The following is a 15,070-nucleotide window of genomic DNA, read 5'->3' as shown; positions in this document are numbered from 1 at the left end:
AATGAGAGCATGGGGTAACATTTATGTTTTGAGGCCACGATTAGGAGGAACAACCTTTGACGGAGTTAGGAGCGGATGTCGGCCAACCGATATCAGAGCGACATCCGGGCGAGAACTTTTCCATCGTTGCCAGGCAATCTTTCGTGAGAATCATTGGAGAAGCCCCAAGTAAACAATCAAATTGACTTTTTTCGTCATGACCAGAATATCTTGGGTCATGCTAGTCAAATCATTCTCAATGCTTGTTGTGTCTATATATTCACCGGGCCAGTCTCCCACCACGTCTCTCGTCAGATCCATTTTCATCCTTCCGTGCTACATCTTCTGAATTTAACTCTATCCAGGTACAGTCTACAGAACCTTCACAATGTCTACAGCAACGGCCGACGTAAAAGTTGCTCAGAGCAATTTGTCACCTTCAGAAAAGAAGGAAAGCTTCTGGCTCCGATTACATCATGACCCCTGGTTCCAAGTAATGCTCATATCCGTCATATCATTCTGCAATCCTGGCATGTACAATGCCCTTACTGGCATGGGAGGCTCAGGTCAAGTCAATACAACCGTCACCGCGAATTCCAACGTCGCGACTCATGCATGCACTGCAGGAGCTGCTTTGATTTTCGTGGGTGTCTTCTACAAATACCTCGGACCTCGCTGGTCTCTACTGCTTGGGGGATGGACATATGCCCTCTATGCAGGCTCTTTGCTGAATTACAACCGCACTGCAAATGGACCCTTTGTGATTGGGGCTGGAGCAATCTTGGGTCTTGGTGCGGCGTTTTTCTGGGTTGCGCAGGGCACAATCATGGTTACTTATACCACCGACAGTACTAGAGGAGGAGCTATTGCTCTGTTTTGGGTGATCTTCAACTTAGGTAGTGCGATCGGTTCGCTCGCTAGTTTTGGGCTCAATTACAATTCCAAATCCGGTACTGTCACTGACTCAACATACATTGCTTACATCGTGATTATGCTATTCGGTTGGGTATTATCTTTGTTTGTGTCTCCCGCGGAAGCGTTATCTCGCAAGTACAACGGCAGTCGTCTCTCTGAAGAATCCAAGACCCTCAAATGGGCGAACGTGAAGGTTACAATCGTGCAAACGGTCAAGATTGTCCTTGACTGGAAAATCATGTGTCTGTACCCAATGTTTTTCAACGCCAACGTGTTTTATTCATATCAGCAAAACGATGTCAACGGGATGACCTTCAACCTACGCACACGATCCTTAAATAGCGCCCTATATTGGATCGCGCAGATGCTCGGAGGACTTTTAATAGGCTATATCCTAGACATCAATTGCATTAATCGCCGAACAAGAGCACAAATCGGCTGGTCTATCCTCTTCATCACCGGTATGATCATTTGGGGAGGAGGCTACAAATTTCAAATTTGGGCCGATAACCGCCATCTCCCCAACATCTGAAACAGGATATTGACTATAAAGATGGTAGCATATATTTGGGTCCCATGTTTTTGTATTTCTTCTATGGTGTCTACGACGCCTTTTGGCAGGGGTATTGCTACTGGATAATGGGCGCTCAGTCGCGCGACCCGGTTGTCAATGCGGTCATTATCGGGGCTTATTCTGCGTTGAAACCTGCTGGAGGATCTATGGCCTGGAGAGTGAATGCTAATGGTGTTAGTGCCATGGTTCAATTTGCAATGAATTGGGGGCTAACGATTGGGAGCTTGGTTGTGGCTGTTCCAACTGTGGTTACCTTGAGTAAGCATAGCTATACTTCGGAAGAGGTTCAAGAGGACGCGAAGAAGGATGACGTACAAGTGTAGTATATATATACATATATATCCATATAGCAGTACCCATCAGACTCGTCAGTTCTATCCATTAAAACTTGCCGTACTAGCTAGGTAATTGATCCTTATTTAAGTAAATCTATAATTGTGCGCTGAGGTTCGCAGTGATACGTATACATATCTGGAATTTCATTTACCTGTACATTTGTAAACTGGAGATGTTTGATTCCTAAAACTGAAAATCCTATATGTACGGAGGTGAGTTGCAATGCCGAGATTCACTAATATCACCTGGGCACCTGGGCAGTCTGAGCTATCTACAAAGAGAATATCTGAGCGCCAGTCTTCTGAAGCTTTCCATTGTATATTCCATAGAGATTGCTCAAGTACGAGCGCGTAGCATTCAGCCATGGCTGCTGACCAGCAGTCGCTTGGCAGCTATCGTTACATACGGCATAGTTCTTGCCGCCCCATATAACGAAGCCATCTAGATGACTGTTTGAGGACAGAATTTCAAGCTCTGTTTCCCATAGTTCGACCGGGATGAAGGAATAATTATTGTGGTACTGAGGCCAGGTATACGGCCAGATTGGTAGCGTATCATTTATTGCAGTAATGGTATTAATCACTGAGTTGAGTGAATTGTTCCATGTGGAGATGCTGCTGCTGAAGGTATATGCGGATGGGAAAAAAGCGTGACTGCTATAATTTGCAATCAAGCTTTGATAATGACCGTATAGCGATGGGATAGTGTTCCCAGACAGTCCGTACCAGCCTATTATCTGGCCAGGGGGTATAACTTCTGCAGCCCAGGTCTGCAATGAGCTCAGTATCTCAAGGTACAGATCTGCGGTGGACTCGTTGGTGAAGTAGATATCTTCACAGTCAAGTACCAATGGATATCCCGGATAGACGTTCCATTCGAGCACGATGTTTTTCCATTCTGTGACAGAAGGAAGAAACCCCCCTTTCGTCAAGGGATTGCAGACATAGGCGGGAATCCAGTTGATGTTGGTGCTTTGGTAACCAATGGAGGTGTTTGTATACGCCGTGTTGTCGAATACATGGAAATTAGAGGCCCGAGCAGCACCAACAACTGCAGCGGCTGATAGCACCTTAAGTATAAAGGACATTTTCAAACATGTAATCATAATCAATTGATTTACGGTAGAAAATCTCTTCTGAGCCTTTTGTTTTGGGCTAACCAGTGGACAGCAGCGTTACCGAAGGTGGCTTTTATATCCTTTTTATCGGCCAAGAGCTCATGCTGTTATAATTACTGATATTTGTATCCTTCATTTCCGAATAGAAGTATAGTATTGTTAATCTACAGTTGAAGTATATAGATGATAGGGCGACATCCACAGCTGACCGGATGTCGGCCTCTTAACAAGTCGAAGGGCGATGTCTCGATTACGTACTCGGGACCCCCTTTGCCCTAATCTCGATATAATGTACCATGTAGCTCATTGTGAGTTGCAACACGGTCAAAGAAATCGCGTGATCAAGATAAAGTTGCACTTTCGGCCAATGGAAAGGAGTACCAAGCGAGATCCGGATAACTACCGGGTGTCGGCATCCACATTCTCTGCAACATCATTTTGCTTGAATTGTCGTGATCACCGCTTGCCAGTAACTTCATCACCTTGTGAGAGACGTAACTTCATGCGTCTCTAATGTACCCTCCAAACGGGCTCTTCGGTGGGCAATGCCATGGTTGAACAGGTTTCCTCCAGCTGTCTTGTATGCCGGCGGCGAAAGGTGTGTATAGTCTACAGAACCTTAGGGAATCAAGGGCTCGTTAAACTGATCCGGGGATACTTACAGATAAAATGTGACCGCACTCCGGGTTCGTGTGAGAAATGCCGTGCACTAGGCGAACGATGCCTCTACTCGGCAGAAGCAGCGCAGGAAGCTCTCAATCCCAGTGATGCCATCACACAAGCTGGGCTCAAGCGTCGCCGAGTTATACGATCTTGTGTCGAGTGTAGACGGACAAAGTCCAGATGTTCCGGTCCTCCTGCGTGCGAAAGGTGCACAAAGAAAGCAATTGAATGTTGTTTCTATGACACAGATCTTGAGCACTCTTCCCCAGAAACAAGCTTCCAGCATAAATCTTCTCGCACAATACCGACATGGCTAGTGATTCGGAACTTGCCTCCTATTGATAGGATTCGCGAGCTGATCGACATCTACTTTTCTCATCTCCACTCCGTTCGTTGCATGGGATTCTTGCATATTCCAAACTTCATGGAGCAGTTTCAGAACTCGAAAACAGTATACTCAGAATTCTCAGGACTGGTCTATATCATGTGTGCATTGGCTGCTCCGATTTATTATGCAAAGACTATCGGTTACCCTGAAGAGGAACCTAGTTCTGACACTCGCTTTTACAATGCTGGTAAAGGCTGGGCCGAGGCGGCCATGCAGTGCGTTTTTGCGACCTTCGGCAATCCGACCATTGAATGTCTTATGACGGAAATTCTACTCCATGAATATTATCTCCGAGTCGGTGACTACTCAAAAGCATTTCTCATTTCCGGATCCATATCACGGAGGGTGCAACTACTGCAGCTCAACGTAGAGCACGACAATGACATCTTGTGCCAGAAGAATGAGATTTCATGGGCAGCAAAAGAAAGTCGCCGGCGACTTTTATGGGCTTGTTATCTGCTTGACGCATCCATCGAATGCGGTATTGACCAGCTCCGTTTTATCTCTGCAGGTGATCTTCAGGTCCAACTTCCATGCACTGAAGACTCCTTTATTCGAAACATGCCCTGCATTACGGAGATGTTGTCCGTCGGAAAGCTACTGCCTTTTGTCGAGAGGCAAGCATTGGCCACATTCACAGTCGAGAATATTGACATGCGTGGACATTACATTAGGGCTATGGCCATCCGTTCCAAGATACTGAAACATGTTAAGCACCTGGACGGAGAGATCCCCTGGGAAGCAAACGGAAACTCTCAGTTTCACGCTTTGAACGAGGAACTACGAGATATCGAAAATTCAATACCGGAAAGTATGAGAATGTCAACGGAAAATGTCTACATCTACAAAACCTCTGGTCGATTAAACCTATTCTTTGGCCTCCATATCCTTATCTCTCAAACTTACAATGATCTATATCGTGTAGGAGTCTCGAAGCTTGTTTTCCCAAACTCTGCTACCAAATGGATCCGCGAAAACGCCCCGGAGGAATTTATCAACATGTGTCATCACACTTGCCTTGAAAAGGCTATTTACATTGGGTCTCTTCTACAAGACCTTTGGGAACGCCATAAGCTCAGTATCATAGATACTCCGTATGCAGTCCACACGCAGATATGCAGCAGCGTACTGGTCACCAGCCTGGAGTCATGGAGAGTACTTGATCCTTCCATGTTCTCAAAATTTTCCTATCAAGACTGCCATGAAATATTGCAGAGCAATGTGCGAATTCTCAGTTTTCTCGCAAAGTACATCAAAGTAGATTTGTACTACGAGTCGGCAGTGCAGGCATTGCGGCGCTTTGACAGTTTGTTTTCTGGTGAGGCCAGGGGCGGCTTCTCAGCTATATCGGTTGAGACTCCAAGCGTAGTGGATAGGAATATGGAGCCAAAGAATCCAGCTCAGTTCTCTCTCGAATACATCCTGAACCCCTTGGGCACATACCCTATGGCGCGGAAACAGGTGTATGAACGTCACCAGTCAGAGTCAACCCAAGACAGACAGTCGGAGATCTCAACTCCCGAGATTCAACAACTTATGCCTCACCAACGTCCTTTTCTTAGCCGTATCACTGATGACCTCAGTCTATCAAACAACCGATTTTACTCCTCCAACGCAGTGTATAGCTTACCAAGCCCGGAAGAGGGTCTTTTACCTCTTCCGGACTGGGCTTCTGGAATTTCAATTATGGGTGGAATGGGGTATCCAAATTTTTTGGAGGAATTTTTGTAATAATTCAATCTTTTTGTATACCAGCTAAACAGAATATCTTATATATCTTCGGTATCTCCTCTAAATGAACCTGGTCAAATATCTTTCAGACAATGTCGATTACAGTTTGCTCGCCTGTAACCCTGCACGCTCACTGCCCGATGCAACAGGGACAGAGTGCTGAGATTGTCGATTTCCTTCAATACTGCTGTGTAGTTGTGTTCTTTCAACTACTTTCTCAAAGGCTTGCACGACATCATGTTCGGACAACCACACTGTATCAGGTCTATTCCTCATCCTCGAAATGAGCGCTGCATCCTCTTCTTCGCTAGAGACGTGTAATTCTGGTTTCTTATTAATCTGGCCGTGAACAATTTTTAGGAGTCTTCCCGTGTGTGGACGCCGAGTCTTGTCGTATAGCTCTAAGGCTTTTCTGATATCTGATGACCTAAACTTGGATTCGACTGGTTTGACTGCCAAAAAAACATGTTTGCATGCCAATGCTAGGGCGAACGAATCGTCAAGTGCTAGGGAACCACCGGCTGCAAAGGCACCACCATGAGTATGAGCAGCATCGCCAACCAAGGTTGCTCGAGACGAAAGAACCCATGTCGGGAGGGCCTCCCCAGCATAATTGGCATATAAACGAGTATAAGGGGTTAACTCAGTCAAGGCTTTGACAGTAGGGTTCCAATTCTTATACTTTTCTCTGAGAAACTCCACGTTCCCTGGTTGGTCCCAGGAGACTTGCTTTTCTAGCTCTTCTGCGCTACGTCCATCTTCATATGCGCCAACAGTGGTGTATTGCCCCTTGCCTATAATTAGTTAGGCCATCTCTCTCAGTACTAGAGAGTATAATCGCAGGAATGGGCTTACCCAATCTTGATGCGAAGAAATTATCTTTTGGTCCCCACTGGTTTGATGTTAGCCCAGGCCTTATTCGTGAGTAGTATAATATCGAGTACATACCCAATGCATAGAGTCAGCAGGTAAATCCGGGATTTTTCCTTCAACTATAGAAGCATCGAAAGTCGATCTGGCGAAGACCTTGCCACTGAACTTGAGTTTATACTCTGGGAAGAAAGACTGCCTCGTTCTCTGTTTCAGTGGTTAACAAACATCAACTGTGGGAGAATTCGTGAAGCGGACGAACCGATTTAATTCCATCAGCACCAATCAGAAGATCACCGTGAGCTTCACTTCCGTCTTCAAAGTAAAGAGTTACTTTATCGTCAGTGGCCACTGCACCAGCTACCTTTTTGTTGAGGTGAATTGACTCTCCGGGAACATGCTGCAGTAGGGCACTGTGCAAGTGTCCTCTATGGAATCGAGTAGTGTGATGACGCGGATTGGGCACGTTGACGTGAGTATCTACCGTTACTACTTGATTCGTTTTCCAGTGGCTTGTAGGATATTCAAGTCAGCAAGCTCACCTCTCTCTCAGATCTATCCGGTCCATGCTCATACCGGAAAATTTGGGGTATACCACTTGGCCCTCGATAGCCATTCTCATCTGTGAGTGCATTGTGGACACCGAGCTTTTCCAGAGTCCGCATGCCCTAGTAGGCCGGTCAAATCCAATACTAGAGAAAACCAGCAGGGAAAGAAGTCATACATTAGGACTAAGTGCAATGCTCGCTCCTATCTCAGTTAACTCTGGAGCCTGTTCGTACAGCTGGATGTCGAGATTTGGGATTCCTGAAATGCGACTGAGTGCTATTGCTGTTGCTAGCCCTGCTATACCAGCTCCGGCTATAAGCACTCGAAACTCAGGGTTATTCTCCGCCATAGGTATGCAAATATTTTCAACTTTCTCGATGTGAGTAGTTCGGAGACTACGAAAAATTAGCAGAGGCCGGAAGACTAAAGACAGTGATGGAGATATCACACCTTTCGAACCAAAGATATTCTGATATCCAATAAGCCGAGTGGAGGGGCTCACTTAAATATTTTCCCTTCATCAATTGGCAAGATAAGCACGTCACCGGCACGATACTGACGCAACAACAGTTTCTGCACGCAACTTTGATATGATCTCTGTTGAAATTCCCATGTTCAGTAATCTTTCTCGGAATTGAAGTCAATTGTTTACCGGAATGTCAATGCAGGTTCCCACGTTGAGACAGGGATGTCAACGGCCAAGCAGTTACGCTTGGGCCCAGCGAAAGGCGATAGATGTTTGCATAATGGCGAAATATGGGAGGTATTGCAGAGATAGATATTTATATGAGATTTTGATTTGTACTGCCAACCTTGAGACTGTATTTCTAAGGTTCCAAAGTTGTGTATGGCGTGCACCCCCAACAGACAACATGGCTTCAGATCACCGAAAATCGAACGCCAAAGCAGCTGTCCAGTCTGAAGATGACAGCTCTCCTCCTCCTGATGTACCCAAACTATCCGACCGCTATGCCGACGAGAGCTATAAACTCTTCCAGAAACTCCAAGTAAACGATCCAACTCCGGAAGAAGCTCGAAAGATTCGCAACAAATGCCTGTGGCGGATATTGCCCTTTCTTTGTATCGGCTATCATTTGATGTATGTCGACAAACAGACGGTAGGTTTGAAAAGATATTTCTAACTTGCAAAGGACGGGCGCTGACGGCTACGCAGCTGGGAAGCTCAGCAATACTTGGTATAATAAAAGATGCCCACCTTAATTCTAATCAATACAATTGGCTATCCTCGATCTTTTATTTTGGCTATCTCGTGGCGGAGTGGCCGCAAAACTGGGCTCTGCAAAGGTTTCCAGTGGGCAAATGGCTAGGTGGTAACCTAATAGTCTGGTCAGGCCCTCCATGTCTGTATTCGTCAATGATTTTGAACTTCATACTGACCTGCTAGCAGGGGCGGCATTACCCTTTTACATATTCCGTGCAATAGCTTCGCCTCCCTCTTCGTGGTCCGTTTCTTGCTGGGACTCTCAGAAGCATGCATCGTGCCAGCCTTCCTACTCACCATGTCGATGTTCTTCACTTATCAAGAGCAAGCGGTCTTGATGCCGGTAATGTGGTCAATCGGTAACGCAAGTCCTATAACATCGGGATTGTTGTCCTACGGCGTAATTTGGATCAAAACTGATGGCTTTTCTCCTTGGAAGTGGTTTATGGGTTTGTGTTTCACTTTGCATCAATGCTTCTGTGAAATATGAGTTCATATTGACATATTGTAGTTATCACCGGCGGCATCACAGTTATATTTGGTGGCATTGTTCTGCTTCTGTTCCCAGATAGTCCTGTGCATGCTCGGTTCCTGACATATGAAGAGCGCGCTCAAGCTATACTCCGGATTAAGGAAAATCATTCTGGAATTGAGCAGAAAACCTTCAAAAAGTACCAGTACGTGGTTTCAACTGCTCGGAAACTCTATAAATCGCGACACTGATGAATGAAGGTTTATCGAGGCAATTCAAGACGCTAAAACATGGCTCTTCTTCTTGCACGCCTGGTCGCAAGAGATGGCCAATGGACTTACCAATCAATACTCACTAATCATCAACTCATTCGGATTCACAGTCCTGCAGACGACCTTGCTAGGAACAGTCAGCGGAGCAGTTTCGTTTGTCTGTCTAATATCTGCTGCAATTGTGCTTCATAAGACTACAGTGAGTTTCTGGCTCGAATCTACCAGACGGTAATTGTTTACTGACCGAGCCAGAATTGTCGATCGTGGATTTCTCTAGCTTCATATATACCCGGCGCTTTGTCTAGTATACTTCTCTTGGGTGAGTCTGCTTTTCAATCAGCATAACTGTATCAAAGTGCTCAGAGTTCTCATACATACAGGCCTTCCATGGTCAAATCGGTGGGGTCTCATCACCGGCATATGGATTCGATCTACAACTGGCATTGCTTATGCTGTCGTCATGATATGGGCAGCTAATACTTCCGCCGGACATACCAAAAAGACCACAGTTATAGCCCTGTATCATATCGGATACGGATTGGGCAATATCATCTCTCCACAGCTCTTTCGGCCGCAGTGGAAGGTACGTTGTCCGCAAGCTAGTCGTCCAACATGGGAGATGAACACTAACAGAGTGACATAGCCACGGTATAGGCCGACGTGGATTATTCTACTTGTCGTAAGTGTCCTCCAACACTTCGACTGCATTAACTTTACTAATATCTTCGCACCAGGTCGCCGCAATCTTACCCTCGATCTGCATCGTAGCTCTTCGCATTATCCTTGTGAAGGAAAACAAGCGCCGTGACAAGCTACAGGAAGAAATTGATGTGCGAGATGATGGCATCGTCGAAGAAATCCACGACAATGGCACGAGTGTCACTCACGTCGTTGACAACAACCAGCTTGATTTGACGGACAAGGAGAATTTGAAATTGTGAGTCTCTTGTTGGGCAGTTTCATCTTTCGTGCTGCTAATTTCTTTATCTTGTAGTCGATACGTTCTCTAGTTTAAGTTCTGGTCATGGAAGATTAGATGCTGTCCGGGGTGTATAAACGATTCCTTACAATGTATCGAAACGGGCATACAGCATATAGTGCCATTACTGTCATAAGTCTAGTGAAATAGATCCAATGCTAGTTATAGAAGCAAATCTTTCTAGATCTCACTGGTGCATCCAGTTCGTAACCAGAAGTCTTTCAGCAATTGATTGTTAGACATTCGGAGATCAGCTAGCTGTAACGTCTTCATGTTGTTAGGGTTAGGGCTTTGTATGAAATTGTGCCATTGTGGCCATCACAAAGTGTAGCGGAAGCTTTTGGTACGTTTTGATGAATTAATGCTTGAATCTGTTGGTTATCAACGCACAAGTGATGTTTATGATATTCTGACAAAAGAAAAAGCACATCCTACCAGCTTATGTAGTAGAAGTAATTGTACGCCTTCGTCTCGGATCGGATAAAGAGCCGTTGTATTAATAAGCATGCCATCGGAAACTGAACCGCCTCTTCGAATGCTCCAGATTTTTCTGTCTTTTATCAAATTCTCATGAATGCGTAGTTAGACATTTTAAAAACGATTTCAACTGAGTTAGAGCTTTCAGATGTTACGTTGCCCTAGCAAGAGACCGACGACAAGGCTTTTCAATCACTCCAAGTTTTCTCTTTTCTTCAGAACGATGACAAATTACACCATTGAGATTACCTCAGACACCGTGTGCCCGGTACATACATATCCCATTCACCGATGACCTTCTTGTCAAAGAGACGACTGAACTAATTAGCATCATATTTCTATTAGTGGTGCTATATAGGTACATCTCGCCTCCAACGAGCCATCGCAGAGCACTCAAAAGCCAATCCTGGCGACACATTCGAGCTTAAATGGCACTCGTTCTACCTAAGGCCTGACGGACCCGGTTTCCCCGGCGTCAACAAGCTGCAAATGTACGAAAACAGGTTCGGCGACCCTGCGCGAGTTCAAGCTATGATGAAGAGAATCGGGGCCATAGGAGCCGAGGAAGGAATCAATTTCTCCTTTGGCGGCAATACGGGCTCAACGAGGGATTCGCATCGCCTTATCCATCTTGTTGGCAAGCATTACGGCTCGGAGAAACAGACGGAGGTTGTGAAGGCGCTGTTCAAGAAGTATTTTGAAGAGGAGCAGAATATCACCGATAAGGAGGTATTAGTTGACGCCGCGGTCAAATCGGCTGCACAGATACCTGAGAAGGAAGTCAGGGGATGGCTGGATTCTGATGTTGGTGGTGCTGAGGTTGATCGGGAAGCCAGACAAGCGAGACTAAACTCGATAACAGGGGTGCCATTTTTTAACATTCAAGGCAAGTATTCCGTTGAAGGCGCGCAGGATGCTGCGGAATTCTTGAGAGTATTCATGGCAGTCAAAGGGGTGGAGTAAAGCGGGTTTATGGAGTTTACGCCTTCAGTCACATATTCATAATGCGAAATTGATATTGTATTCTTGGGTGTCGTTGCCTGCAAGCGACATTTTTGACTATCCTCTCTGAGAATTTGTTGCGCTTGGCTGTTTCGATCAGCGCATAAATTTTTCGGGATGCGGTACTTCTTTTAGATATATGATGCTGTCAATATGATAGTGCTGGAAGATATTGCGATATGTACAGCATACCAGCTTCCAGATAATGCTTCTCACACTTTGTTGATTCTTAACATGTTAACGGCAATCATTTGATCTCTTCCTGTCGCTGCCGGGTCACTGGCGCGTTCATCAATTCTCGCCCGTTCTTTGGCCAGATGCTGCCCGGGTCGGAAGTTGCCACGATAGTATCATAATTTCCCAAGGTCAAAAATTGCAAGAATGGATTGTACGAAACTAATCAGAGAATGAACGGACCCTAGGTGTTTCGATCAAAATCTGCCGAAATAAGGTTGTACGGCAAAATTTCCTAATTAGGAAATATTGATGATGTTTCTTCATATCAGCTTTCCAGGCTCATTCGATCAAATCCAGACCCAGGCAACAAATATTAATACCTGATAAGACTACCTCGGACATCTAGATGATGTTTCGTTCTGAGTCAAGTGTTCAAGCATTCGATTGCCCTACTTTCATATGTACATATCCAGAATGGGCAGCGAAGCGTCTTTCATACTCAGGTATCCTACGCATTTTGCTCTTGTAGTAGACCTCCTTCCTTGGCTAAGCGATGGATACTCGGTAATATTTCGACTTCTGTCTGTGTTGTATCTCGAGGACCCTTATCTACAGCGCTCTTGCTGGGATTGGACGATTAGGACCTCCCAGCCCATACGCCGCACATAGTAGCTAGTTAGGGCTAGGTAGTGCATTGACAAAGTAACCGTGCATGGGCATACCTTATCAGCAGCGCTGATCGAAACACTCTCTCCCATATCACTGCTCCTTTCCTGCCTTATCTTGATGAACTGTCTCTTTGTGCAGGGTGATCAAACCCACAGATGCCCGATTTGTACTAGTCTGGGATTCTAAATTGAACTACGTCTTTGAGTCTATGTGATATCTCTATCAAGTTGTAGTATCAACCCAGGCTGGTTCAACAGCTTTCTATCAGGGCTAATCTTAGATAACAGACGTTGACTCATAGCAATTGGGTAAGCGTTCTGTTATGTTGCGATCTTCAGACCAAGGTCCACGGCAGTAGAGTAAGTAGACATATCCCTGGAGTGTGCGTGCGTGTCTGAATAGTTGCGAATGCGCCTGACATTCAAGGCAGCAAAATGTATCTGGAGGCAGCCACAGCCGCTGATTGGCTGGATCAAATTGCATCTTATCGCTTATCGGCCATCCCTTATCGCTTATCGTCCCCGTCATTTCTTGGTCGTTTTTCATCTATTTTTCTCTCTCAGACTTCTACTTGAAGATCTTCCGATGTCTCGTGTCGCCAAAAGAAAAGAAAATTTTTGTGAACCTTTCTTTCTCCGCGGAGTCAAAATACCCTCTACACTGCGAACTTGCGCGGTGACAGTCGTCCATACCGAGAAAACACCATCATGAGCCCTTTTTCCCACTTCTCTTCCGCGGAGATTCAGGAACAAGGCGAAAATTTCGCGAGGCATAAGCCCCTAGCAATCCCTACACAACCCGACTAACCATGCCGTTCGATGCGGTTTTCTCTGCAAATTGTCAGTATTTGACTCGGTATATCAACTGATGATTCCGTTAGTCCAGTGTCCGTGGTTGGTCGGCGAGCAGTTTGTATTTTCCTGTGACCATATACTATAAAAATGTAGAATTAAACTGAGCTTATGAGAGCATCATGTCACGATTTACGAGGTCAAAGTAAGCAATTAATTTCTAATGGAAAATCAGCGATTCGACGAGACTTGGGGTATGTGGGTCGGCAACATACGTTGTGCTTATATATACTTGAGCCACACTAGCTAAGTGATCGGTTCTTCATGTATCAAATGTCCGAACAGGGACATATAAAAATGCTTCGTCCGGCTCACTTCCAGGGATTCTGCCCATTATCTATTCAAATCATTATACCGATAACACAAATCTCAGCTCTTTATCACACATAGACTGCCACCACCATGCCCTTGACTGAAGATCAGATCAATATCATCAAGGCCACCGTACCTGTGGTTCAGGAGCATGGCACCACCATCACCACTGTGTTCTACAAGAACATGCTCACTGAAAACCCTGATTTGAATGACTACTTCAACACTACCAATCAGCTCAATGGCCATCAGCAAAGAGCCTTGGCTGGTTCTCTTTATGCCTATGCCGCCAACATCGACAACCTCGGTGCGCTGGGTCCCGCTGTGGAGAACATTACCAACAAACATGCTTCCTTGTACATCAAGCCGGAGCAGTACAAGATTGTTGGGACGTATCTGCTTGCAGCTATGGGCCAAGTTCTAGGCGATGCTCTAACTCCCGAGATTCACGATGCATGGGCTGCCGCATACTGGCAACTGGCTGATTTGTTCATTGCCAAGGAAGAGGAATTATACAAACAGGCCGAGAGCTGGAGAGACTGGCGAGAGTTCAAGATCGAGAAGAAAGTGCCCGAATCCGATGTTATCACTTCCTTTTACTTGAAGCCTATCGATGGCCAGCCTCTTCCCAGTTTCCGTCCTGGACAATATATCTCTGTGCGGACGCATGTTCCAGACTTGAAGTACATCCAGGCCAGACAATACTCGCTGAGTGACAAGCATTCTCCAGAATACTACCGCATCAGTGTCAAGAAGGAGTCCGGTCTCGACCCCAAACACCCAGAAGCCAAATACAACCCAGGCTACATTTCCAACATCCTGCACGACTTCAAGAACGAAGGCGATGTTATCCAGGTGTCTGCCCCACGCGGTGACTTCTTCCTTGTCGACGCAGAATCTTCTTCGCCCATCGTCATGATCGCCGCTGGTGTCGGTCTTACTCCCTTGACATCAATGTTGAACACAGTGGCCTCTGGCTCCACGGCCGACAAGCGCAAAGTTCATTTCGTCCACAGTGCACGACAGGCCAAGTCACGCGCTTTCAAGAACCATGTCTTGTCGCTGTCGAGGCAACATCCATCATTGGAAGTCACGTTTTTCAACACCTCCCCGTCTGCTGAGGAGAAGCAAGGAGAGGACTATCACGTCAAGGGACCTATTGACATCAACTCGCTTGCCAAGGATGGTAAATTGTACCTCGATGATGCAACGACGCAGTACTATATCTGCGGACCAGCTGGTTTTATGGTGTCGACAGCTAAAGCATTAGCTGAACAAGGTGTTTCGGCTGATAGAGTGCATATGGAGTTGTTCGGCACTGGTGGTGTCCCTTCTCCATGATCGATGACATTTTAGGTGAGCGTTTTGTAGATAGTAATTCTCCTCTCATGATTAATGATATTCTATATACAATAAATCTTTTGACTTGTATTCGAACCAATAAGTAGCCTGTTTGCTGGTCTATAATCAGCCACATGTGTGGCCCGGGCGTTACTAACGTTTGAATATGTGGCG

General features: G+C 45.7%; 7 protein-coding genes across 7 annotated transcripts; 5 read left to right on the top strand and 2 right to left on the bottom strand.

Moving 5' to 3' along the window:
- Nucleotides 1–367: 367 nt before the first annotated feature.
- TSTA_124230 (uncharacterized protein) lies at nucleotides 368–1,791 on the top strand (the record flags this gene model as incomplete). The annotated part of the gene is made up of 2 exons (XM_002482642.1): nucleotides 368–1,355; nucleotides 1,448–1,791. 2 exons carry the CDS (start codon nucleotides 368–370, stop codon nucleotides 1,789–1,791), a joined length of 1,332 nt encoding a protein of 443 aa, XP_002482687.1.
- A 284-nt stretch (nucleotides 1,792–2,075) lies between these two features.
- TSTA_124220 (uncharacterized protein) lies at nucleotides 2,076–2,891 on the bottom strand (the record flags this gene model as incomplete). Its single annotated transcript, XM_002482641.1, has 2 exons — nucleotides 2,076–2,460; nucleotides 2,521–2,891. The coding sequence occupies 2 exons, from the start codon at nucleotides 2,889–2,891 to the stop codon at nucleotides 2,076–2,078; spliced, it is 756 nt and encodes a 251-aa protein (XP_002482686.1).
- Nucleotides 2,892–3,688: 797 nt separating this feature from the next.
- Nucleotides 3,689–5,703, top strand: TSTA_124210 (uncharacterized protein; the record flags this gene model as incomplete). Its single annotated transcript, XM_002482640.1, has 2 exons — nucleotides 3,689–3,791; nucleotides 3,833–5,703. The coding sequence occupies 2 exons, from the start codon at nucleotides 3,689–3,691 to the stop codon at nucleotides 5,701–5,703; spliced, it is 1,974 nt and encodes a 657-aa protein (XP_002482685.1).
- Nucleotides 5,704–5,802: 99 nt separating this feature from the next.
- Nucleotides 5,803–7,643, bottom strand: TSTA_124200 (monooxygenase, putative; the record flags this gene model as incomplete). Its single annotated transcript, XM_002482639.1, has 7 exons — nucleotides 5,803–6,497; nucleotides 6,559–6,595; nucleotides 6,652–6,780; nucleotides 6,836–7,085; nucleotides 7,150–7,241; nucleotides 7,298–7,517; nucleotides 7,573–7,643. The coding sequence occupies 7 exons, from the start codon at nucleotides 7,641–7,643 to the stop codon at nucleotides 5,803–5,805; spliced, it is 1,494 nt and encodes a 497-aa protein (XP_002482684.1).
- A 135-nt stretch (nucleotides 7,644–7,778) lies between these two features.
- TSTA_124190 (pantothenate transporter, putative) lies at nucleotides 7,779–10,029 on the top strand (the record flags this gene model as incomplete). Its single annotated transcript, XM_002482638.1, has 10 exons — nucleotides 7,779–7,885; nucleotides 7,964–8,240; nucleotides 8,297–8,469; nucleotides 8,531–8,793; nucleotides 8,856–9,021; nucleotides 9,077–9,287; nucleotides 9,341–9,407; nucleotides 9,469–9,671; nucleotides 9,732–9,767; nucleotides 9,823–10,029. The coding sequence occupies 10 exons, from the start codon at nucleotides 7,779–7,781 to the stop codon at nucleotides 10,027–10,029; spliced, it is 1,710 nt and encodes a 569-aa protein (XP_002482683.1).
- Nucleotides 10,030–10,634: 605 nt separating this feature from the next.
- TSTA_124180 (DSBA-like thioredoxin domain protein) lies at nucleotides 10,635–12,019 on the top strand. Its single transcript, XM_002482637.1, has 2 exons — nucleotides 10,635–10,812; nucleotides 10,890–12,019. The coding sequence occupies exons 1-2, from the start codon at nucleotides 10,693–10,695 to the stop codon at nucleotides 11,505–11,507; spliced, it is 738 nt and encodes a 245-aa protein (XP_002482682.1). The 5' UTR covers nucleotides 10,635–10,692; the 3' UTR covers nucleotides 11,508–12,019.
- Nucleotides 12,020–13,406: 1,387 nt separating this feature from the next.
- On the top strand, nucleotides 13,407–14,896 carry TSTA_124170 (flavohemoprotein; the record flags this gene model as incomplete). Its single annotated transcript, XM_002482636.1, has 2 exons — nucleotides 13,407–13,445; nucleotides 13,634–14,896. 2 exons carry the CDS (start codon nucleotides 13,407–13,409, stop codon nucleotides 14,894–14,896), a joined length of 1,302 nt encoding a protein of 433 aa, XP_002482681.1.
- Between the last annotated feature and the right edge of the window lie 174 nt (nucleotides 14,897–15,070).

Source organism: Talaromyces stipitatus, genomic scaffold, assembly GCF_000003125.1.
Source record: "Talaromyces stipitatus ATCC 10500 scf_1105507295555 genomic scaffold, whole genome shotgun sequence".
Taxonomy (NCBI): Eukaryota; Fungi; Ascomycota; class Eurotiomycetes; order Eurotiales; family Trichocomaceae; genus Talaromyces; species Talaromyces stipitatus.
This window is presented reverse-complemented; position numbering and strand designations above follow the sequence as displayed.